General features: G+C 36.6%; 1 protein-coding gene across 1 annotated transcript; it reads left to right on the top strand.

Moving 5' to 3' along the window:
- The first annotated feature begins 6 nt into the window (after window positions 1-6).
- On the top strand, window positions 7-22,985 carry LOC106882692 (uncharacterized). The gene is made up of 3 exons (XM_052974773.2): window positions 7-81; window positions 6,858-6,903; window positions 21,831-22,985. Exons 2-3 carry the CDS (start codon window positions 6,871-6,873, stop codon window positions 22,485-22,487), a joined length of 690 nt encoding a protein of 229 aa, XP_052830733.2. The 5' UTR covers window positions 7-81; window positions 6,858-6,870; the 3' UTR covers window positions 22,488-22,985.
- Window positions 22,986-27,500: the final 4,515 nt, after the last annotated feature.

A 27,500-nucleotide genomic window follows, 5' to 3' on the forward strand; every position in this document is an offset into this window, starting at 1 on the left:
CCGGACGACATTCACAAGTTACCAATTGGATGAATTAGAAAGAGCTTTCCAGAAAACTCATTATCCCGATGTCTTTACCAGGTAAGGTCGATTCTATGTTTTAATTTTTATTTAATTATAACTTTCCTTTGTGTTATAACAACAAAGGCATAGAATATAACAATCAGAATTACAAAGCCTCAACATTTTCATCTCAAATGTTTTTTAACAGTCCTAATTAGGTAACGTGTGTGTGAGAGAGAGAGAGAGAGAGAGAGAGAGAGAAAGAGAAAGAGAGAGAGAGATCGGGGAGAGAGGTGGGGATCCTTAAGTCCGGGAGTGACAATGAACTGTGTTCACCTTTGAACCCCTTTGAATATCGAAACCAAATCAGTTTAGGTATTGATATCATCTCAGGTAAAGACTTCCAAACAACTAATAAACTGTTCTATATTTAAGAGATGAGGAATTATTTACATTATTTACATTATCTACGGGCATATGGCGTAGTGGTGAAGAGCGCGGGCTACTAACCCCAAGGTTCCGAGTTCGATTCACGGCAGCGACCTGATTAATAATAATAACATAATAATAATAATAATATAACAATAATAATAATAGTAACATCGATAGGAATGAGAACCCAGGTTCGAAATTTCCCCAAGACACCTGACGAAGGCTGGAGGGTATATCAGCCGAAACGTTGTGTTAACAACAAACAAGATGAGGACGAATATCCGTCAAATGTAGATAATGTAAACTAATAAACTACTGAAATATTTCGGATTGTTTTTAATAGAACATATCTGCTGTTATAACTTTATAGGATGTCCCCCCGCTTAGGAGGAGACTATTACTACTTTCTCTACCCCCCCATATCCATATCCCTCTCCCTCTCCCTCCCCCTCCCCTCTCCCCCTCCCTCCCCCTCCCCTCTCCCCCTCCCTCCCCCTCCCCTCTCCCCCTCTCCCTCTCTCTCACACACACACACACAGATCGGTTATTACTTTTAACCGTCATGTACCTGGTAAGAAAAATTATCGATGTTTAGATTCCATCTTACGTGAACCAATAATGTTGTCTTCGTATTGTTACAATAACACAGTTATTAACGTAAGAGTACAGTTAAATATTAATAGAACAATACAGTTAATGCAGTAATACTTAACATTAAAATACAGAACAATTATGAGGCGAGATATTTCTTCAGTAAAGTCAATAGAACAGTGAACAAACGCCATTGTCCAGCACAATGGACACAACTACTCAGCGCTTTCAAACTGAGAACTAATTTAATGGTAGAGACCAGTGACCAACGGTAGAGACCAGTGACCAACGGTAGAGACCAGTGACCAACGGTAGAGACCAGTGACCAACGGTACAGACGGGCTAACAATACCATAGACCAATTAACAACATAACAGTAGTTTATTACAATGTACTAGTTAAATAATATGTACTAATTATCTGTCTCATTAATATTGCACCGTTGATGTTGATTACCTTATTAACAAAGTAATTAGTGAGATAATTAACTCATTACAGCAGACTCTAGGGGAGGCCAAATACACAATCTGAACTCTTATGATACAGTGCATTTAACTCGGAGAATAGTCTATATGTAGCCCGCTACATGTAGAGCGTTCTATGTGTTACCCTACATGTAGCACATGAAATAAACTACATTTCCCAATCACTCATCTTACGTAGAGGCAATATTTCACTGATGAGGTCAAATAAGATCGAAACATATCTGGACTGCCACACTCATTTTTAAATTTTGATTTATTTAGATTTCATTAAGGATACGAAGACAGGGAAAACACCTGGAATAACTGTTGAGATGCTGAAAATATCTAGTGGAGTAGGACACGCGCTAGTAATTTGTGTAGTCAATCAAATTGTAAAACGCGGCGGTTTATATCTAATGTTAAAGAGACAATGAAAAGCTGGAGAAAGAAACAATTGCAGGGACATCAAACCGATGGATTAAGTTATGGAAATAACTAAAAGAATTAATAGAATTGTTTAGGGAGAGAATCCACTTAAACGAGATAAAGTTCAGTTCGTACGAGAATGGAGTAGCACCGACGCTTTCGTCTTAGTGTAATTGAGTGTAATATAAATTCTTAGCTATTACACCAAATAGTAAGTTAAAGAAAGCCTATGAAGTGGTACCACGCTCTGTAATTTGGTAATCTTTAAGAAAACTAGGCGTAGAATGATGCATTGTGAAAGCTTGCAAGTACAATGATGCTGTTAGCAAGCTGAGTGTTAGCGAGTTCAACGAAGGATCCAGTTAGGTGCCCATCAGGGTTCGGTTGTCTCCCATTATTATCCTTAAAGCCGTAACAGAGGTGCAGGGAAGGAAAACTTCGTCTGTAACAGATGTACAGGAATAGTAAGAGTAGAAATAGTTTGAAATACTCGAAAGAGTCCATTAGAAGTAAGTTGATAACTTGTGTTACGTAATTGGCAATGGAGGAGAATAATCCGACTGTTTAGAAGCTAAAGAAAGGATGGGAGAAGTTCCGTAGCTATTATCTCTGACTGCAAGAAAATGATTCTCTGAGCGAGGTTTATGGCATGAGGCTTGTGTAGAATGTGCGATGTTGCGTGGTAGCAAAATATGGGTATTCGCTGGGTGTGGACTGTTAGTATATATAAATGACAGAGAACAAAAGAACTAACAGAAAAACTGGATACGAGAGGAATGAGTTGTTGCGTGAAAGAGAGAAGACTACACTGGTGCGGACACGTGATACGTACGGAAGATGACAGTTGAGTAAAGAAGTGCCAAAAGATCCAAATAGAAGGAATTCCGGAAGAGAATGACCAACGAAGACAAAGGGTGGATTGGGGAAGGATCTTAAGAGGTTGAAACCCACAAGGGACCACAACAAGGGCGGGAAAGTGTACTGGAGAAATTTCACCCGACCTATGCAAACATGGAAAAACGGATGTAAAAAGATGAAATTTTTAAACTGTTAAAATTATCAGAATGATCCTGCTGTAAAAGCGTTAAATTTTCTATAGAAAACTCCAGCAATGCTATTGTAACAACACCCACCCACTCCCACACACACGGTATGTGTTATTTATAGCTAAATGTTCCGTTTTCAATTACGTCTAGTAGTGTCGCCATAATATGGATCTTCAGGCAAACAAGAAACGATATATATTACTACACATTGCCTAAAGAGCCATATTACAGCGGAACTGATCATTGTACGTATACACGCACACACACACACACACACACACACACCGTATATGTATATGTCTACACATATATTCATTCGTTATCATCACCATCATCAAAAAGATATTTCTTCTCGTCCTCCTCGCATGTTTTGTCCAAGATTTTTTATTCTGCTGTGCTGGTAGTACAGAGTTCTCCAAATACAAAATATTGTTAACCAGAATAAGCAAGAAATAGTCGACCAGTTTCGGTATTCCCCACTGAAATTAATGCCAGCGTCTTAAGCTGCTCGCGGACCTCGCAGCCTATCAGCTACGCTACATGTTGCTCAATAATACGGCATATGCTGTGGGTGATTCTCAGGTGGAGTGGTACTGGAGGAGGAGAAGAAGAAGAAGAAGATTTGTAGAACATAAATTAGCGAACGAACTTGATTGATGCTCGAGAGAGAAAGAGAGAAAGTTGTAGCACTGACTGGAATGTGAGTGATGACTTTGGCGGGGGTGGGGGAGGATGAGAGGTTGGGAGAAGAGAGAGAGAGAGAGATGAGACGGATCTAACTTGTAAATCAATTTATTTAATTTACATATGAAAGATCAATTATAAAATCAATTAAAAGCAGAAATCACCAAAAAATTTATCTACAGCTTCAGGAGAAAGGAATCAACGTTATTAAACTAATTATCTTGTCATTAGTCATACTAATAAAATTGTTAGAACTAATCGGACAAAGCAGATGTTACTAATATGTTTTATTTTATAAATTAAAGCAAATTACTAATTTAATTATATCAGAGCTACCAAATTAATTTGTTCATTATAAAAACAAAGCTAATCGTTACCACAATAATGTATTTTCTCACTTTTTTGACATTCCTATTGCTCTGAGGAATTCAACACAAATATTATCTTCTCCACCCACCTACCCACCCCTATCTCTCTGTCTTTTACTCAACTCTTTTTGAAATAGAAACTCACCGAACACATGCGACGGATCAGCAGTTAACACTCAAATATTCGAGATCGAATTCTCTAATGGCAAACCCAATGATTGGTAAACCTTAAGTTCTTAACACTCTACAGAATGCGTGGCTCGCTTTCACCTATCTTCAGCTGATACCACAACGTCTTCTGTTTCTGCCAACTTGAAACTTGGTCAAACATACTCCGCCTCCTAGACCTCATCTTATAAACAGCTAACTCAATCCTTTACTTAATACTTTCTCTCTAGAACATGATAGAAAAGCTGACTGCAAAATGTTATGAAGTCATAAAGAAACGATCACAATGTTTCTCGCTGTCCAGTCAAACAAAAGAGGATACATATACAGATATGGTAGAATTGGTGCTTTTCTTTTACCGCTGTTATGAAATATCGACAGAAAAGCGATGAGACAAATGTCAATCATTTTTTGTGTATGCACGATCTCGAGCGGAAAGTTCGAGATTGATAAGCCCCCAGAAAACTTGCGAGCAGGCAGGATTCAGATTTCCTTGTGGAACTAATAGGAAATCTGGGTTCGAAACCAGCTTGAAAAGAGGAAGAACCATGAGCATTGCTACGGCACTCCGTCGGTTACGACGACGAGGGCTCCAGTTGATCCAATCAACGGAACAGCCTGCTCGTGAAATTAACATGCAAGTGGCTAAGCACTCCGCAGACACGTGTACTCGTCACGTAGTTCTCGGGGAGATTCAGTGTGACACAGAGTGTGAGAAGGCTGGCCCTTTTGAAATACAGGTACAACAGAAACAGGGAGAAAGAGTGAGAGAAAGTTGTGGTGAAAGAGTAGAGCAGGGTTCGCCACCATCCCCTGCCGGAGCTTCGTGGAGCTTTAGGTGTTTTCGTTCAATAAACACTCACAGCCCCCGGTCTGGAAATCGAAACCGTGACCCTATGACCGTGAGTTCGCTGCCCTAACCACTGGGCCATTGCGCCTCCACATGAGCATTACTGATATAAGAACACTACTGTCATATTAAATCAAAGAGCAGAGTTAGAGCAAACGATCATGTAAAAATTAGTGAACCCAACCGTCTGCTATCGGAGACGTTTAAGGTTATTTCTTAAAGAGAGAAGAAAGAATAAGGCAAGCGGTGTCAGCAGCTGATCCAGTCATGACTTACTCCTGTACTCTTCTACTTGTTTCAGTCATTTGACTGCGGCCATGCTAGAGCACCGCCTTTAGTCGAACAAATCGACCCCCAGGACTTATTCTTTGTAAGCCTAGTATTTATTCTATCGGATCTCTTGTGCCAAACCGCTAAGTTACGTATACGTAAACATACCAACATCGATTATCAAGCGATGGTGGGGGGACAAACACCCCCCCCCTTTCACTGGAATCACTAATAATAATAATAATAATCCTTTCTACCAAAGGCACAGAGCCTGAAATTTAGTGGGAGGCAATTAGTCGATTATATCGACCACAGTGTTTCACTGGTACGTAATTTATCGACTCCCAAAAAGATGATAGGCAAAGTCGACCTCGGTGGAATTTAAACTCAGAACGTAAGGACGGACGAAATGCCGCTAAGCATTTCGCCCGGCGTGTTAACTTTTCTGCCAGCTCACCGCCTTTATAATAATAATAATAATAATAATGATAATAATAATAATAATAATAATAATAGACAAGGAAGTTGCTGACTAGATATGGGATACTCCACCCAAAGAGTGACACAGACACACTGTATGTACCAAGAAAAAGAGGGGGAAGAGGACTGATTGGATGTGAACACTGCATTAGAGCAGAAGAAAACAACATAGCGTGGTATGTAAAAAATGCCACAGAACCGCTATATTGGAAGTAAGGTCAGGTTTGTGTAGGATGGAAGATTACAAAGATAAAGCACTGTACAAGGACTTGAGAACGAGTGAAACTGAAAATAGGTGGATAAAGAAAAAGAATGAATGGACAATTTCATAGGGATGTTGAGGATAAGACAGAGAAAAAAGATGGCTATGGATGACTAAAAGTGATTTAAAACTGGAGACGGAGGCTCTAATCTATGCTGCCCACGAACATGCATTAAGAACCAATTATATCAAATACAGAATAGACAACACATCAGAAAGTGATAGGTGCAGAATTTGAGGACAAAATGGTTAAACCGTATGGCATATTACCAGTCAATGTACGCCACTAGCCCAGAAAGAATATAAGAGACGTCATGACAATATAACAAGGATTGCCAATTGGACACTTTGCAACAAGTACGGACTTGACAGAGCAAAAAGTGGTACGAACATAGACCCGAAGGCATCATCGAAAATGATACTGCAAAGATCCTATGATTCAGTGCGACCATGAGACAGGGAATAGGAAACCAGACAGAGTTAACCGAGAAAGAAAGCGAACTATGCTGGATCATAAATATAGCATGTCCAGCTGACAAGGTGTGCGCGTGCGTGCGTGCGTGCATGCGTGAGAGAGAGAGAGAGAGAGAAAGATAGAGAATGTGTGTGTGAAATTTTTCAACGAAGTATATATTTCAGAGACAGCTATAACCTTATTGCTTAACTAAATTTTATGTGAAAGATGGGAATATAATTTCTTACAAATTTATCAGTTTCAACTAAATCGAAAGCTATTATTCTAATAAAAAATTATTATTATTATTATTATGATTATTATTATTATATGTTAAATGAAAAATCCTTATTTTACAGAGAGGAGTTAGCTATGAGGATTGATTTAACGGAAGCACGAGTTCAAGTGAGTTAAATATCGACATTTTCTTTTTTTATTTGCACGTAACTAGTGTATATAGTTCACCTCGAAATTGTGTGCGTGTGAAGAAGAGGTGAATCATCCAAACAGATGAGGCATGAGGCGGTAGGAAGACGAGTTCAGTGTTTACGTCTGATTCTGTCCTTTCTAATATACCTGACATGACCAACCGATGACAATAAACGAACGCTTTTCAAAAATATTCTGTTTTCCTTTGTCGTATTTAACACTCTAATCTACATCATTACTAATGTCTATCTAGAAACTCTAGAAATATCTATGAAAATCCTTTTTACTAAACGTCACCCCCACCCCACCATTTATTAGCTGACTTCGTCGGCTGCTAATAAACAGAATGTCTGTGTGTGGTGCTGTTGGCGAGTATGAAACACCAACAACTTTGGAACCATTTTCACACGGAGCTTATTCTTCCTCCATCGCTGACCACATCACAATAATTCATCTTACGCTCTCTATTAATCATAATTTCGCTATTATTATTATTATTATTATTATTATCATTATCAGTGTAATTATTTGTATCTCATATCATAATGACATATTATGAGTGGTTTATGGACAAAAACTGTAATCGCGATATGAGTGTCATTTGCCAACCATTCGGGGTGTTGCTAATTGTTTGCCAGGAGCCCCAGGTGGCTGACTTTTCTAATTTTGATGTTGGCATCGCTGCAGGAATAAAACGTAAATCTCTGGAAGACAGAGAAGAGAAAGAAAGCAGTGACATTCAGACAAACAAACAAACAAACAAAAAAACCATTATGCCTGACGGTGACTACAGAAGCAGACTTTTAACGAAAATGTTTTTGTCTGGCGTAGTTTTTTGATTGCACGCGCATTGTTCCTTCCCGACAAAGTATTCCTGTCTCTCATATTGTGACATGAACTCTTTAGAAAAACAAAGGATTTAAACCGATATATGTTCCACTTAATAATAGTTTTCTGATGTTAGCATGAGTTACATGCCAGAGAATATGGTAATTGTAATTGTGGATAGTACTTATCTTGTCAACTTTCGAGGAAAAAAAACCAAGCGAAGTAACTACGCAGAGATTCGATCTCAGAACCTAAAGCACTAAATACTTTTATGTATTTAATCAAGCTTCTATTCTCTACTCTTATTTTTTTATTGCCCACAAGGAGCTATAAACATAGAGGAGACAAACAAGGACAGACAAAGGGATTAAGTCGTAACTGGTACTTATTTACTTGACGCCGAAAGGATGAAAAGCAAAGTCGCCCGGCGCGCTAACGATTCTGTCAGGCTGCTATTCTCGAAATAAAAATTTCTTTCAGGCGGGCAGCTGCCGGAATCGTTATCGCGCCAGCAAAAATGCTTAGCGCCATTTCTTTACCGACTTTGCGTTCTGAGTTCAAATACTGCCGAGATCGACTTCGCCTTTCATCCTTTCGTGGTCGATAAATTAAGTACCGGTTGAGTATTGACGTCGAAGTAATCGACTTATCCATTCCCCTTAAATTGCTGGCCTTGTGCAGAAAATTTGAATCCAAAATAATAATGATCTCTAGGTGCAAGACCACATATATTTTGGAAGAGAGGTACAACCTATAAGATGGAACCAGTTCTTTTCCTGGTACTTCTTGCCCCTGGATGGATGAAAGAGTTGACTGAAATGGGATTTGAACATAGAACACAGAGGTACATAATATTTCAATGTATTTTTCCGCTGCTTTGCCTTTCTCATATCAGCACAACGCTGAGTTGTATAATCAGCTGAAGCGACCCTATTATATAACTGGTACCTGTCCTATACAAAGTCAGCTTTAATTTCGTCCAACATCACTGCTTTTATCATCCCCCACTCTTGAAGTTGTTGTTGTATAGTAACAGTTCCAGCCAAATAGATCTGAGCTTTGATTTATGTGTGTATTGATAAAGTTTTGTGGAGGCGCAATGGCCCAGTGGTTAGGGCAGCGGACTCGCGGTCGTAGGATCGCGGTTTCGATTCCGAGACCGGGTGTTGTGAGTGTTTATTGAGTGAAAACACCTAAAGCTCCACGAAGATCCGGCAAGAGGTGGTGGCAAACCCTGCTGTACTCTTGCACCACAACTTTCTCTCACTCTTACTTCCTGTTTCTGTGGTACCTGTATTTCAAAGGGCCAGCCTTGTTACACTGTCATGCTGAATCTCCCCGAAAACTATGTGGAATGCTCAGCCACTTGCACGTTAATTTCACGAGCAGGCTGTTCCGTTAATCGGCGTCGTAACCGACGGAGTGTCCATGATAAGGTTTATTCATTCTAAATTCAATTAGTTCGGCATGAAACTAAACAAATTTGCACTTGTCTCCAACAAATGTCGATATATCCTTCATGGGAAGATATTTCAAGTCGGATGATATCTGATATGGCGACATCAATATTTCAGATAAATAGTATTCTAAGTCGGCAATGTATGCATACATATATATGCGCGCGTGCACATACGCACACGCATGTCTATATATACACGTGTGTGTGTGTGTGTGTGTGTGTGTGTGTGTACGTATGTATGTATATATGTACGTATGTGTGTATATATATTTGAAGGGATTCCTTCATATCCAGTATACTCCGATCAGATTGCTGTTGCTGTTAATTTTTGAATCCTTTTCAAAGACCATCTTAAATCTATTATTGTTTTATTGTTGCTATGGAAATAATTAAATGTAATAGTTTGGTTGTCTTAAACATCAACTTTACATCAGCAATAACAACAGCAATCATATCACTGACCTTTTTTTTTCTTTTCTCTTTCTTTTTTCACGTAATTATAAGAATCATTAAATCGAGAAGGAAAATTACCGTTCCGAAATAGTTAAATCGCTGAAACAGTGAAAACAAATAACAGAAGTCAATCATATTGATTTTACATGTGTTCAATAATCTAACGTTCGATAATGTAATGTTTAGTTGTTCTATGAAGATATTCATCTCATTGTCTTCAGACATGGCAAATCATATGGACGTACGAAAGACGTTGAAATGTTTTATCAGGAGGAGAAAGCGTGGTGGGAACGAGGGATTTTAAATAAACAGACCTTTGATAAGACTGACCACTCTATGCGGCAATAATAATAATTTCGAAACAAAATTCTTGATAGAAACAGAATCTTTGAAATTGTAAGTAAATAATAATCAGAATGTAAAGAAAACGATGATGTGTGTATGTTTGTGTGCATGCATTGCACACACACACACATACAACGCGTATACAGACGCACACATGTGTCTATCTGACTCGATTCTATCTGTCCACAGCAAATGGAAATTCACCGATTGAATAATTCCAAAATAACATTCACGAGACACATGGTGAAGAATTTTCGAAACGTTGTTTATTCTTGTAGATTCTTAGCAGAAATCGGAAAACAGAAAAGCTTGGTATTTTGTATCGACACATTTTGATTTCAAATCCCGCCAAAAATCTACTCCGTTTCTCATCTTTCCAGGGTTGACAAAGTAACAGTCAAGTACTGGAATCGATATAATACACACACACACACACACACACACACACACAAACACACACAAACACACACAAATACTCACAAAAAACAATTCTACCTCTCCTTATTTCTACCGAAGTCAAAGCTTTGTATCATAATGCAGGAGAAACAATACGATACCGGATTAGATGAAAGTGCTGGATTAGATGAAAATGCCGGATTAGATGACAGTGCTGGATTAGATGACAGTGCCGGATTAAACTTTTCCCTGTGTTAGATTTCTTATATTTTGAGTTTAAATCCTGTGGAATTGATTTTGCTTTTCATTTCGGTGGTCGAAGAAATACCAGTTAACGTGTCGATTCAATCAATCAAACTCTCTTCTTTACAACTAGAACTCTCCTCCTTTACAGCTATTAACCACCCCTCTTCTAGAACTATACGCCCCTCCTCTACAGCCCTAATCCCCTTTTCTGCTCTCAGTTAGTAGTTATCCACAAAAAAGATTAAAATACTTGTTTCATGACCAGGATGAAAGCGATGGAGAGGTAGACGACATGCTTACAGAATTTACTTCGTCTCGCCTTTTTGTCCGGTTTTCTATCATCTTTCGGTGGCGAGGGGAAGAGGATTCGAACCATAAACGCTGCAAACTGATCGAATTCTTCGAAGACAAAAAAGAGTTTTATAACATAGGGCCATTTCCACAAATTAGGGGCTGCAGACTGAACAGTCGGATGTAATTGATTAAGTTGGCCAGTTTATTCCTGCCACCCTCTTTCTATTGATTCCACACACACACACACACACACACACACACACACACACACACACACACACACACACACAGTTAGGCCCCACAAACTTCATGCCTTCTATCCATGAGGTAAATATTTAATAAAGTCATGTTTTAGTTTCTCTTAACCTTCACGATGCCTCATGCTTGTCATTAGGTTTTCATTTTTAATATCTTATTTAATATCGAAGACGTGTTTCGTTGAGCCTATAGAGTGTCTACTTTAAGGTTAATTGGATAAACATTCTTTTCAATTTAGCAGGCAACTAAATATGCTGGATAACTCAAGAGCAATTGTAAATGTTATTATCTGAAAGTGATAAGTAATTATCAATTTCGCAATTAGTGATTTCATCGCCGCAGCTGTGGCTTTCATATAAAAAAGAAAGAGAAACGACATCTCGTTTTTGGTGAGTGGAAACTTTGAATAAGCAGGTGTGGAGGAGGATAAGAGAATTTAGTGGAATTAGAGGAGAACATGTGATCTAGTGATGCCAATCTCAGACAACAGAACACCGCTATAGAAGCAGAGCGTACTTGAAATGGCACCACAAAAGGAGGAATTACATTGAAGAGAATAATAAACGAGAAAATGTAATAGTGAAATAGAAAGGAAAGTTGGAAACGGTGGATGTGGTTTATTAGATGCTAGGAAGCCTAACAAGTTGCACAGTCGGAGTATTGTGGAGAAGTTGATTGAGTCAGCAAATGAAATCCAGTGCCAATTATATAATTTGGAGTGGTTTTAAACGACAACAATAACTCTTCTGTCCCTTACACATACCAACAAAATGGTGCTGGCAATTGCGACAAATTCTAAGAATAAACGATGGTAAAATAATTAATATATGTAAGATTGTACCTAGGAGTAAATTAAGAAATAAGAAAATATTGAATCTGGAAAATTAAAATATTTTCAATTATCTTTAGAGTTAAATGGAAATACTTCAGAATATCATAAATCTAACATGGCCAGTGAGCTAGTAGAATCGTCATCGCGCCAGGCAAAATGCTTAGCAGCATTAAGTCCGTCTTTACGTTCTGAGTTCAAATTCCACCAAAGTCGACTTTGCCTTTCATCCTTTTGGGGTTGATTAAATACGTATCAGCTGAGCAGAGGGGTCGATGTAACAGACTTACACGCTTCTCTGAAATTACTGGCTTTGTGCCAAAATGTGAAACCATTATTATGAATCTAATACTGTTCCTAGAATATTTTAATGAAACAATTACACTGATAATCGTCTTTGTCCTTCGGTTCGAACTAATCTCGTGTCATCTCCATCGTGGACCATCGGACACAAATCGTCTCGTATCCCCTCATCCCCCACATTGTCTCCCCTAAGCTGATCCTTAATCACTCCTCTAAATTTTTCTTCCTTCGGACGTCCATCCTCTGAAATAGGTGCCTGTCCTTAGCTTTTCCTGCAGCTGTCGACTGCTGGTGTCTCAGAGGGAATTTGGACAGAACATTCGACTGACCAGTTGATGCACCCTCAGTTGACTTCTCTCTCTCTCTCTCTCTCTCTCTCTCTCTCTCTCTTTCTCTCTCTCTCTCTTTCTCTCTCTCTCTCTCTCTCACTCTCTCTCTTTCTCTCTCTCTCTCTCTCTCTCTCTCTCTCTCTCTCTCAATTGACTCAATGCAGCTGTGGATTGTTTCCTGCGATAGATTGGTGTCGTGTCCAGAGAATGATTTATATTTCATTGAACGCGACCGAATATGGAGCAAGGCAGCGTTTGTTGGAGATTTTGTGGTTTCTGAAGACATCATTACTACTTCGTCCGGATTTATATTTTCACAGTGCACTGAATAGGTGAGAAATATTGTTTTATAGGACGCTCCTTACGCCATATCTACTTGGGAAAATAAGCTATTAATTTGCTAACAGAACCCAACAAATAAATAAAATTTCTCGTCAATGAGATTGCGGGGCTGGTAGTGTTCTGAATAGATTCAACACTGAACAAATATTTGACTACTCAGATGAGATGTCACAATAATTATTGAATCTCCGTTGAACAAGATTCAATTACACTGATTAATTAGCCATTCTCTAGATCAAATATAGTCAATTGATGCAATCAAACGAAAGCAATAATAGCGACACAGGTTTTGTGTGTCTAGTAAATAAGGAACAGCGGATGTGCTCCAAGTCGGCCTATTGACAATATATTATCTCTAGCGTTCTATGTCAACGTGTTATTAAAAAAAATCAAACTTTCCTTTAATGCATGGAGTAAACTGAATAAGATGGCTGCGGGGAGAATGTAAAGATGCCGTCAGACGCCAGGATAACGATCGATGCTTTAACATATGGTAGCTTTAGAAATGGACAATTGGCAGTGTTTATTTTCCTTTCCTATTTAATAAACTTCAAATAGTGTCCGCCATTTCAGAAAATATTCTAGAATTTTCACAAAGACGCAGGAAATGTTTTAAAATGAAACTGTTGATTAAATTCAATCTTACATATGTGCTGAAATTAATTTACGATTAACAGTTTTCTTTCTTTTTTTTTTCACAAGAAAATACAAAAACAAAGAAACCTAAATATTGACGAATATCGTTGTTGTTCTGCTTCGAAATGGCTGCTACGAAGGTAGCTCTAATGTGCCTATAAAGACATAGAAAATGAAAACTTAGTTTTGATTAAACAAGGGATTACGGCCTCGCCGATTACCCACATCGCAAAGTGGCGTAGAGGTGGGAGTAAATATGTTTGGTGTAATAGATCTGGGTAACGTTCTTGTATTAGAGAACTCTCATAAAGTCATTATATGCCATAGTTTTTTGATTTACTGCTATCAATATTAATGTCGATATGTTGACTGTTGAGTAATCAGATCAACCGCAATCTACACACAAGCAGACGTACTCAACGTTGCCAGGGTGCCGAAATCAAATTCCTCTACTGTAATGGGGATACGGGGATGTTTCAGAAGCCACCACCACAAAATATGGTTTCAGAGACAAGTAAAGAAAGAAGAAGAGGGGAGTGTAGCGAAAGATGTAATCATCTAACTTTCACGTTGTTTCAAGTCAGAGAGAATCTATCAAATATGGATCATTACATCGTATTGATTAAAGAATTTAATTAAGCCATGTTTATTAATCATTTAGCAAAAAAACAAAAAAGTCAAATATCCAGAAACAAGCTCTACCTGAAAGCCGAAGGGTAAAGCAGCTGTTAGTATAATATACATGAATTAAAAAGTGTTAATTAATTAGAATTCTATACGTTGTGAGAAGACCAAGTGATTATGCTAATGCATGTCTTAATTTTCCTCTGACAGAACGGATAATAACAACGTCTTGCTGTAGAGGTTTGATAACACCGAAACATTTCCAGAGTTGTCTCCCTTTAATTCAAAGCCCAGATTCAATTATCAAACCTAACGATTCTTTCCCCAAACACCAGATGTAATTTTAATCAATTAATCTATGTAAGACTCATTACATCTGTAAACCAACCTCACAGCAATTCAGAGCAGTGTCGTGTACGAGCAAGCACAAGGACTCTTCGCTTTAATAAAAGCTACCTTTTTTTTCACCTAATACTTACACACATAAATATATGTATACACGCACACAAATATATACAATTACACACATATATATATATACACATACTCATAAATATATACACACACGCACGCACACAGATATATACAGACATTCACGTATATATATATATATATATATACATGTATACTTACACAAATATATGTACACATGCATATATATATATGTGTGTGTGTGTGTGTGTATATATATACACACACATAAAAAAGACCCCTTTCGATCATGAGTTACCATGGGATTGCACCTGGAAAGTTGCCCTCCGAGGCACAAGTCTGGGCAAAGTTGTTTATGGAAGACCGGCAGTCGCCCATGCATACCAGCCTCCTCACTTCACGCCACCGATGTTATCCAAGGGAAAGACACGCACATATGTATATACACACACCCACATATGTATATACACGTATGTATGCGTATATACATATATATATATATATATATATATATATATACTAGCAGAAATACCCGGCTTTGCCCGGGTTAAAGAGAATAATGAAATCTAAAAACGCCGTCTAGACTACGCAACCCTCAACTGTTAGTAGCTATGATACCATATTTCTACATTAATAACTCTCCAATCCATGCCAGCATGGAACATAGACATTAAGTGGAATGCCAGTCTCTCATCTAGGAGGGCCTTGAAATCAATGTTACCAACTGGGGACTGTGTGTGTCGTAGTGATAATAAAAAGACCCAAAGGAGGTCTGCAACGAAATAATTTTACTCAACACTTTGCAAGTGAATCAGTGGAGGCAAAGATGCGTCTCATTTACTTGACAATTTATGCACCACATTGCAGAAATCACAATGAAAGTATATCTGAAAGGGTAGTCTTACACTGTTGTACCGTTGAATTACAAATAATGCTCATCTGTTATGTTAGGGTTAAAATTTCATCAACATCAAAAATATATGAATTTTCATGGGAGTTATGGCCGTTATACATAGAATATAATTTCCAAATTTCATAAAGATCCGTTCAGTACTTTTGACGTAGTTTTGGATAAGAAAACAAATGACTAATGTGTGTGTTTGTGTACATGTGTTTGTGTGTGATGGGTGTATATATGTATAGATATCTGTATGCATGTATATATATGTACATATATGTACATATATGTACATATATGTACATATGTGTACATATTACATGTACATCTATATATATATATATATATATATATATACATATACATCTACACATGTGTATACATATACATGTATGCATATAGATCTATATCTCTATATATAGATTTGTTAGCGTGCTGGGCGAATTGCTTAGCGGTATTTCACCCGTCTCTACGTTCTGAGTTCAAATTCCGCCGAAGTCGACTTTGCTCACGGTGGTGCACCAGCATGACCGCAGCCACTTGGCTGAAACACATAAATAAATAAATATATCTATGCATATACGTGTACATATACATCTCTTTCTCTCTCTTTCTGAAAGTATCTGTCATTACAGTATCGAAATGTGATTGTTTCAGTTAGTAGAATAGTTTCATTTTTAAAGTGAAAGTATTTGACATGAGTGTTTTTGTTTCACTTTTGACACGTAATACTTAAATAGTGGAGGAGATATTATGTTGCTGTGGGCTCGAACTCTGCAAGAAGTTAATAATTTTTTTTTACTAAAACACAACTGGAACCCTAAGTAAGGCATGTGTAAAATTTGAATGAAATTGGTTGCGTAGTTCTCGAGTTTTAGGGATTCACACAGACAGACAGACAGGCACACATTCTCATTTTTATATATATAGATATCTATATATATAAAAATGAGAATGTCTGTCTGTCTGTCTGTCTGTCTGTCTGTGTGAATCCCTAAAACTCGAGAACTACGCAACCAATTTCATTCAAATTTTACACATGCCTTACTTAGGGTTCCAGTTGTGTTTTAGTAAAAAAAAATTATTAACTTCTTGCAGAGTTCGAGCCCACAGCAACATAATATCTCCTCCACTATTTAAGTATTACGTGTCAAAAGTGAAACAAAAACACTCATGTCAAATACTTTCACTTTAAAAATGAAACTATTCCACTAACTGAAACAATCACATTTCGATACTGTATTGACAGATACTTTCACAGAGAGAGAAAGAGAGAAAGAGAGAGACAGAGATGTATATGTATACATATACATGTATATGTACACCATTTCGATACTGTAATGACAGATACTTTCAGAGAGAGAGAGAGAGAAAGAGAGAGAGAAAGAGAGAGAAAAAGAGATGTATATGTATACATATAGATGTACACGTATATGTATATATATATATATAGATCTATACATACATGTATATGTATACATATGTGTAGATGTATATATATATATATATATATATATATATATATATATAGATGTACATGTAATATGTACACATATATACATATATACATGCATACAGATATCTATACATATATACACCCATCACACACACATACACATGCACACAAACACACACATTAGTCATTTGTTTTCTTATCCAAAACTACGTCAAAAGTACTGAATGGATCTTTATGAAATTTGGAAATTATATTCTTTGCATAACGGCCATAACTCCCATGAAAATTCATATATTTTTGATGTTGATGAAATTTTAACCCGAACATAACAGATGAGCATTATTTAGAAAATGATGTCACACGTTATTGAGGCTACCATTCTTTCTGGATGTGCAAAAGGGGATGACGTCTTTATTCCAAGAATTCCTCTTACTCCATCAGGAGCAGACATTCCTTTTACATTCAGAAGACTACAATTCCCCCTTCGTGTGACTTTTGCCATGTCCATAAACAAATCTCAGGATCAAACACTGTCTGTAGCTGGTCTTCTCTTGGAAGAGCCCTGCTTCTCACATGGACAACTGTATGTTGGCTGCTCAAGAGTGGGCAGCAAAAAAAAAAACCTATTTGTATATGCTCCACAAGGGAAAACAAGGAACATAGTTTACAACAAGGTGTTATAATCACAACAGCAAGAAAGTATGTACATGATCACCTTCTTTTACGAAACTTCATTGACTTTCATATATTTATATTGATATACATATATATACGTGTGTTTGGGTGCGTGTGTGTATATACATCTCTATATATAAAGATGATGCGTAATCTAGACGGCGTTTTTAGATTTCATTATTCTCTTTAACCCGGGCAACGCCGGGTATTTCTGCTAGTATATATATATATATATATATATACACACGCATAATACATACATTTATATATACATATATATATATATATATATATATATATATATATATATACACATATACACACACACACACATATATATACGCATACATATACACATATATACTCACACGTACACGCACTTGTATGCGTAATCGAGAAGAGATATTGTATAAAAAAATGGTCGTGAAGAAATCGACGGAAGATTGAAACTGTAACCACTACTGTTGCTTACGACAGCTGTTTAAGTGTCACTGTCTGCAAAGTAACACAGAAGCCTCCACAAGGCCACTCATTTTGCTAGAAATCACAATCATATTTTACTCAACTCACACCCTACCATCTTATTAAATGAAACCGCATTGACATATTTCTTGGGCGGCGGTAAAGGAGGGAACGCCTTTGATTATCGACTCGCGGAATCCGATTTAAGCCTCAACTATAACCGTGTTGGACTTCTTAAGAAATATATGTTACAATGCAGACTAATATAGCATTATAAATTTACTTATGAAACCATTGCTTGCTTGTGACAGTTATATATATTATTAATGAAGAGAGATGGCAGTACAAAGTCAATTAGTGCTACAATAATTAAAATTTAATACAGCCTGAAGAGATTCGGTAATTTAGTCTGAACGGCAAAAAGCTATAAAATATTCCTTATTGATTATTCAGAGGAAAGTTACTCTTGAATGCTTTCCTTCCAGCGGCTGGGCTGACATTGACTATAAATTTGTTGAAATACTCGGACACTTGCTCAAGGCATTCCTAAGGGTAATCTTCAAGTTTAGGGGGATAAAAAAAATAAATAAAAATATTCAAGGGAAGTAACTGAACGTCTTACCAGTATTTTCCGTACATCTCTGTTTATAAATAAATCACACACGTGATTTGACTGACGTTAGGGTTAGGGTTAGGATGTGATTTATTTATAAACAGCTAGAAGAAAACGGATAATACTGGTAAATCGTTCAGTTATTTCCCTTGAATATATTTATTTATTTTTTTTATCCCCCTAAACTTGAAGATTACCTTCCTAAGCTTATCACAAGTTTTTGTCGCATTCCGAAAAACCTAAAACACAACTGGAACCCTAAGTAAGGCATCTGTAAAATTTGAATGAAATTGGTTGTGTAGTTCTCGAGTTTTAGGGATTCACACAGACAGACAGACAGACAGACAGGCACACATTCTCATTTTTATATATATAGATATCTATATATATAAAAATGAGAATGTCTGTCTGTCTGTCTGTCTGTGTGAATCCCTAAAACTCGAGAACTACGCAACCAATTTCATTCAAATTTTACACATGCCTTACTTAGGGTTCCAGTTGTGTTTTAGTAAAAAAAAATTATTAACTTCTTGCAGAGTTCGAGCACACGGCAACATAATATCTCCTCCACTATTTAAGTATTACGTGTCAAAAGTGAAACAAAAACACTCATGTCAAATACTTTCACTTTAAAAATGAAACTATTCCACTAACTGAAACAATCACATTTCGATACTGTATTGACAGATACTTTCACAGAGAGAGAAAGAGAGAAAGAGAGAGACAGAGATGTATATGTATACATACACATGTATATGTACACCATTTCGATACTGTAATGACAGATACTTTCAGAGAGAGAGAGAGAGAAAGAGAGAGAGAAAGAGAGAGAAAGAGAGATGTATATGTATACATATAGATGTACACGTATATGTATATATATATATATAGATCTATACATACATGTATATGTATACATATGTGTAGATGTATATATATATATATATATATATATATATATATATATATATATATATATATAGATGTACATGTAATATGTACACATATATACATGCATACAGATATCTATACATATATACACCCATCACACACACATACACATGCACACAAACACACACATTAGTCATTTGTTTTCTTATCCAAAACTACGTCAAAAGTACTGAATGGATCTTTATGAAATTTGGAAATTATATTCTTTGCATAACGGCCATAACTCCCATGAAAATTCATATATCTTTGATGTTGATGAAATTTTAACCCGAACATAACAGATGAGCATTATTTAGAAAATGATGTCACACGTTATTGAGGCTACCATTCTTTCTGGATGTGCAAAAGGGGATGACGTCTTTATTCCAAGAATTCCTCTTACTCCATCAGGAGCAGACATTCCTTTTACATTCAGAAGACTGAGTTTTTTTCCCCCCATGCCAGAATTTCGTCCCGCAACTGAAACAGATCCGATAAGGTACCTTATCTAGTGGATCAATACTTAATCGAGCCTGAAAAAATAAAAGCAAAGTTGACCTTGGTAGTTATAGATTTAAGGGCCGGGACAGATACCGTAAAGTATTCGACCTGATGTTCGAAACAAAGTTCAGCCCAAATTAGGATAAATATGTTACTGAAACAAATAAAAGGGTTAAAAACTGAACTAAAATATAACAGAAAAGTTACCTTACGACAATCGATTTGGAGGCGAGCAGGTCAGGTTAGGGCACAATAAGCAGGGCCGAACTCGGAAAATCGAGCAACATAGCCAAACAGTCTGAGCTGGGTTTACTGAATCGTACAAGTAACAAGATACATCCCAGGTTCTGAGCAGAATCGTTGGCTGGCTACGAAATCCGACTATGGCGTGGCGTAGCCGCAGAGCAAAAGAATGAAGAGGAATGGTATAAATGGGTATTTTCCTGAATAGAATCCAGTATTGAGACAGTAATATCAATTCCGTGGTAATTTCGTAACTCAGAGACTGGTTATTGTAAAATGGTAGTCTGTGAGAGATTCCAAAGGGTAAAGTAATCCATTTTGTGAAAATAATAAACTTTTGATGGGCTGCAATTGTCAGTAATGGTCGTGAGCAGTGTCGGAAGTCTATTGCCAACAGCCTTCGCAACAATTTCACACTGCGAAAAGCAAACTTGTTTTAAAAAATTGTTTTATTTTTAACGAAGTTCATACCATGCGAAGAAAGGGGTGGCAGGCTGCTTCAAGCTTTCTTTTCAATGTAGCTTTTTATTTTATGCAAATTATTATTTACCTAAATTACACATGACCGTTCAATTACGTTCGTGTGAGTCACGGGTTCGAATCCCACGAATAACAATTTATCGTTCGGATGATACATTCATGACCGTTACATCAGATTGTAAATAATAAAATAAACTATTTTCATTAATGTTGCCAACACTACTTAATAAACTTCTGATTGATTGATGAAACAAGTGAAGAAACTTGTGAACTGTTAATAGCTCAGAAAACATCTTTTGTATTGGATTGCTGCAGAAAACTTTCTGCTAAAAGAATAGAATTTGATTTTATGAATATGTTGAGGATCGAGATGGAATTAAAGTTGAGTTGATGCACGCACTCACATATATATATATACATACATACATATATACAAAAACACCCTGTTGATGTTGAAATTCCAATGAAAGAGCCTTGGATCTGGGTTAGAAACCGATTCTTTCTCTATTGGCAAGAAATATTGAAATAAAACTTAATAATCACACACACACACACACACACACAGAATCAAAACGTGAAGTTCTATGTTTATGCCAGTCATATTTGTATAAAACAGAACATATTTCTCCAGCATCATCTCTTTTGGTTCGAATCCACAGAGAGAAAGGTTTCTACCCAGGGTGATACTTTTATTCCGCCGTGCATCAACCAAATATATTCTACATACATTAAAATGGTGTATATATGTGTAATGCAGGCGATTTCTCAGCCATTGCAACGAAGTCTATGGTTCTATACAGAACAGTGTTAGATAGTTCATCGTGTATTTTTATATACTAATATATATTTCTTGTTCTTTTTCTTTGTTCAGGTTTGGTTCCAGAATCGCAGAGCAAAATGGCGCAAGAAAGAAAAGGTCGGTCCGCAATCCCATCTTTATGGCCCCTATTCCAATAACCTGAACGTTGGACGTGTTGGAGTGTTGTCCAGCCATCAAAGTTATGCGGATCTCTTGATGAAATCCTACGAAAATCATATTCTTGGTCGATACACCCTGGCCTCGGCCCAGGGTGCTAACCCACAGTTCTCACCCCCAACGGCAGCAGCTGCTGCTGCTGCTGCTGCTGCTGCCGCCGCAGCTGGCTTTTACAGTCCTATGGCGCTAGCAGCAGCAGCGGGACTATCGTCCACGTCATCGTCTCAGATAAGATCTTTTCCTTCGTTCAGCACACATTTACCTCCCCCTGGCTCTTTCCAGCATCTCTTGGCAAGTATGACGTCAACGGCAGCGAAGACCCGCGACGGCAACAGTAACAGTAACGGGTCGCCTGCCAGCAACAATGTTAGTTCTGGAGAGTCGACGTCGGCGTCGCAGTCTCCGCCGACCACAGCAGGGCTGACGGTCACTTCGGGAAGTTTCGCTGATGCTGACAGGCGTTCGTCAAGTATAGCTGCTCTTCGAATGAGAGCCAGAGAACACGAAATTAGGCTCGGGCTTAATGGCAAATGTAACAGTATTGTTTATTAAGGGGCGAATATTTGGGGGAAAAAATAAAAAATAAAGAAAACAAAATATTGTAAAATTTACAACTAAATTTATAACAACGAAATTCTGTGAAATTTAGAGAAAATAATTGCATTAATTCCATTATTAACTAATATTTGTTCATAAACTAAATGGAAAGATAAGGGAGTTTCTTTTTTTTTTATTATTTACATTAACATTTTTCTACCTGCCAAATTTCGCATTTAATTCAAAAGATTCGAGAAATCCAAGAAATAAAACTGAACGAAAAAAAAAAAACATGAAACTATGAGAATCTAAAGTCAAAAAAGCAGCCGTTTGTTTTTTTCACTTCCAACAATAAAATTGTACAACTAAGTGTAGGAAAATGCAATATTAACAAGAACAATTCTGGAAGGACATTTTTGCTTCAGATCCTTTTAATATTGTATTGCCAGAAATAATTTTAATTTGTACTGCAAAAAAACAACAAAAAAAGCGAAAACAAAAAGGAAACAAAAACACAAAACAAAACTAGTTTTAATTGCATAACACGACCAAGGGTCCTGTTACATGTACAATAGAGTCTTTTAATTATTTCATCGACCAATTTGATCAAAATCTTCATTCTCTTTCCACAGTATTTCCGATCTCTTTTCACTGATGTCCATGTATGGATGTATGTAATTCTGTGCATGTGTTCATGTGATATGTGTGTATGTTTTTATGTGTATGTCTGAGACAAGATGTGCATGCATATGTGTGTGTGTACATATTTATATATATATATATATATATATATATATATATATATATATATATATGTATGTATATATGTATATATATATATATATATATATATATATATATATATATATATATATATATATATATATATATATATATATATATATATATATGTATATATATATATATATATACAGTAGTACTTCGGGTTTCGAACACCTCTGATCACGAATAAACCATGCTTTATGTATGTTGCATGTATATACACACACACACATATATATATGTATATATATATATATATATATATATATATATATAAAGTACGATTTATTCGTAATCAGAGGTGTTCGTAAACCGAGTTACTATTGTATATATATATATATATATATATATATGTATATATATATATACATACACAAAGGCATATATATACATACATATACAAATACACACACACACACACACACACATATATATATATATATATATATATATATATATGTATATTTGTATTTGTAAATATATATATATATGTGTGTGTGCGTATGTATATATGCATGTGGCTGTGTGCGCGTATGTCTATGTGTGTATGTGAGTAAGCACACGTGTTTATTTAATTAAAATCATATATTTCGAATTGCCTGATAATCTTTTTTCTGTTCTTGTATTTGGTTTGCAAAATTCTTAATGTGAACACGTGTGTTGAAACACATTTTGTTGTATCTTGGTCGATGAGTGGAGGTGGGGGAGGTCATAACGCCTGTAATAAACACACGCACTGGCTTTATCTCACTCTCTTATTATTAGCCAATTGCTAAGTTATTTAATCAATCAATTAATCGATTGCTTGCTTAATCAGTCGGTTAATCAATCAATCAGTTGTTTGTCAAAGTCCTTTCGTCGCTTTTCGCAACCTCATCAATGACATGCTCTCCTTACTGCAGGCCTGCTTCAAGTCTGTTTCTTGTTTGGTTACTATTTGTGTAGTGTTTTAGGCGATGAGCTGGAAGAATTGTTTGCACCTCAAGCAAAATGCTTTGTGGCATTTCGTCTGTCTTCATGTTCTGATTTCAAATTTCGCCGAGGTCGACTTTGCCTTTCATCCTTTCGGAGTCGATAAAATAAGTACCATTTGGGCAATGTAATCGACTTAGTCCCCCTCCTCCGAAATTGTTGACCTAGTGCCAAAATGTGGAATCAATATTTATATAGTATAGCCATATCTCTAGTTCGTTGGTTAAATAAGTAATCAACTGACTAATAGCAAAGAAATGAAACAGAACCAGTGCGTGTGGTTATTACTGACGTGACGACCCTCCCAAGATACAATCTTTTTTTATTTTCTGTTTATTCTCAGTTTCCAGTAGCATGTGATAGCCGATTTAGTGATCGAGTTCTGAACAGCCCTCCACGCAGCCGAGTATCACTCAACACTCAAACTACATTACTTTTAGATCGTCTTCATTCAGAGTGTTCCTCAATGCAAATTACAACACACTAATCTTTTAAGTTAACGATCGATGTTTCAGAGAGTAACACTCAATCAGTTTCCATTTCCAGCAACCAGCTTGACTTTGCCTGTTTTCATAACCCAAGGCTTGACGGAACCACACTGTATACATTCACAGAAGTCCAGAAAAACTGATGTAATGATAATCAAAATACTCGCCGTTACTTTGTTTCCAGCTATTACAGAATGCTTCTTACAATGGGTAACAGACAATATACCAAAGTGATTAGGAATGTATTTAAGATAATTAGGTAAAATCTAGGAAAAAATATTAATACTGAAAATCAAAAAAAAAAAAAAATACGTATCGCAAATCGAGGAGATAAATCATATAGAACAAATCAAACGGTTTTATATTTATAAAATAGAACAAGTGAAACGGTTTGTATCTGTGATGTAGAAGTCAAAGAGTTTTACGTTGGTTGCAGACGTTTAAGATTTTGGTACTGAGCTCAAGTTTCTGCTTTTCTAGGTCACTTTCTTGCGAAAGTTTCGAACGTGTAACCTGATTCTATAAGTGGAGAAGCTACACACAGAGACACATCATTTAATAGGAGCCTGTATGTTGTCAATTGACCTGCAATAAATTGCTGACAAACCTCTCTCAAATAACACTGTCTCGAAAAAGGACGGTGTACACTGGACAATGTCGAGCTACACGTTCCTAAAATAGACGGGTTGGCTTTTGGCACCAAACAACAACATATTTACTCGCAGTTTAGATAAGATGTAACATGACAGTTTTTCTTCTTTTCTTATTTATTTTTTTGTTTTACTCAACCCTCTGATTTTCATCAATATTTTCACCATTTTCATGCAATATTTCTTTGCAAGGTGTCAAGGGGTAAGTTAACGGTGAACAAAATCCACAGTTCGATTTCGACTCTCGTTTGCTTCTCTATTCATTTTACTTTGTTCATGTCTTTGAAATCCGTGTATCTCTATCAGAAAGTATCACAGTGAAAGACCTCAACGATTTCAAACAAAAATAATTTTGACTGCCTCACTTTGGAATGAATTATTTCTCCAAGAACTTAAATTTCGATGTAGCAATATTTTCGGTAAACTGTTGCATTTTCTGTCAATGACAGAAAATGTTATGAGATAGTTCTAACAACGACAACAGCAACAACAACAACAACAACAACAACAACGAAAGCTTCAACTACAACAACTGTTTAGTAATTGATTTGGACTGATTCCCATTTTCCTCCTTTTATCCCACTTTTATCCCTCTTTTATCCCCTATATTCCCTGAGGTTCCAGTCGAAACTCACTACGATCTCGAGTTAAAGGCTCCCTCAGTTAATTCATCTGAAGATTAACCAGTTATTTAACAGGGTTCACAGTTGTGGCTTCAAAGTTGGAGTAGTATTCATCGTATTTTCGATAAATAGTCTCCCACGCCAAATAAGCGACTTGTCGCTTCGCGTAGTATGTATGTACGTATGTATGTATGTGTGTGTGTCTGCGTGCGCATATGTATAAGTATGTATGTATGTATGCAAGTTGGTTGGTAGGTATGCGATGCGATACGAGTCCAGTTGTTTACATACCTCAATGTTGAAGGGAAACACACGTGTCACGATACACAGACGTCAATGTCATGTTCCACAAAACTAAATTAATTAAATATTTCGAAGTCGAATTTATATTTCAGGTAAACAGACAGGATGTTCGTGGTTGTGGATACAACGTGCGTGTGTGTGTGTGTGCGTGCACGTGTGTGTGTGCGTGCACGTGTGTGTGTGCGTGCACGTGTGTGTGTGGTTTGACATTAAACTATATAATTTTAATTTGTGTAGTAATATATTGTCATGTGAAGAGTGTTGGTTTGTGGTGAGGGTCAGTCTGTTGTTATTATCATCATCATTATTATTATTATTATTATTATTATTATTATTATTATTATTATTATTATTATTGTTCAGTAGTTTTATTTTTATAACGTGCTTTCACTTCACTACCGAGCGCAGCTCTGTGCGCCTTGGGTATGTGCTGTGGTTTGCTGTGGTGCTCTTATGTTTACTGTATTGAAAGTGTTTTGCGTAGGATGTGTGCAGTACCCAGTAGTGCAATTTTCTGTATGTTATATATATTTGTAAGTCCTGCTATTTTTGTTATGTATTTGTCTGAATATTATTATTATTATTATTATTATTATTATTATTATTATTATTATTATTATTATTATTATCGTTAGTCCGCCGGACAAAATGCTTCACAACATTTCGTCCGTCTACATTCTCAGTTCAAATTCCACCGAGGACGATGTCAATGAAATAAATACCAGTGAAATACTGGGTTGATATTATATCGACTATCCCCCTCCCCCAAAATTTCAGGCCTTGTGCCTACAACAGAAAGGATTATTATTATTATTATTATTATTATTATTATTATTATTATTATTATTATTATTATTATTATTAGCACACCGGACAAAATACCAAGCAACATTTCGGCCGTCAGGATTTGGGAAAGAAATTAGTGAACGGTGAGGAGGAGATGTCAGCAGCAATCCCCACCCCATCATATTTACATTAACAATATACTAATATTTAATGTTAGTTCTACCACATTGCACCAATAACAGACTGTATTCCATTGTACTCCATTGTACACCACATTATACTAACAAGCCACTACTGTAACCCTACAATATACCATCGTACGTCCATAGCCGACCGACATCCACTTGGCGCTTCTCTAACGCATCATTGCACAAACAGAACTCGTACCACATCACATTAATAATACTCCGCATTAACATCACA

Source organism: Octopus bimaculoides, chromosome 19 (genome assembly GCF_046866305.1).
Source record: "Octopus bimaculoides isolate indiv1 chromosome 19, ASM4686630v1, whole genome shotgun sequence".
NCBI lineage: Eukaryota > Metazoa > Mollusca > Cephalopoda > Octopoda > Octopodidae > Octopus > Octopus bimaculoides.

What these genes read in the sequence shown, in the direction of transcription:
- LOC106882692 (XM_052974773.2), top strand. Translation starts at nt 6,871, where the DNA reads ATGAGGATTGATTTAACGGAAGCACGAGTTCAA. An exon ending in TAACGGAAGCACGAGTTCAA is followed by an intron (nt 6,904 to 21,830) that starts GTGAGTTAAATA and finishes TTCTTTGTTCAG; the next exon opens with GTTTGGTTCCAGAATCGCAG.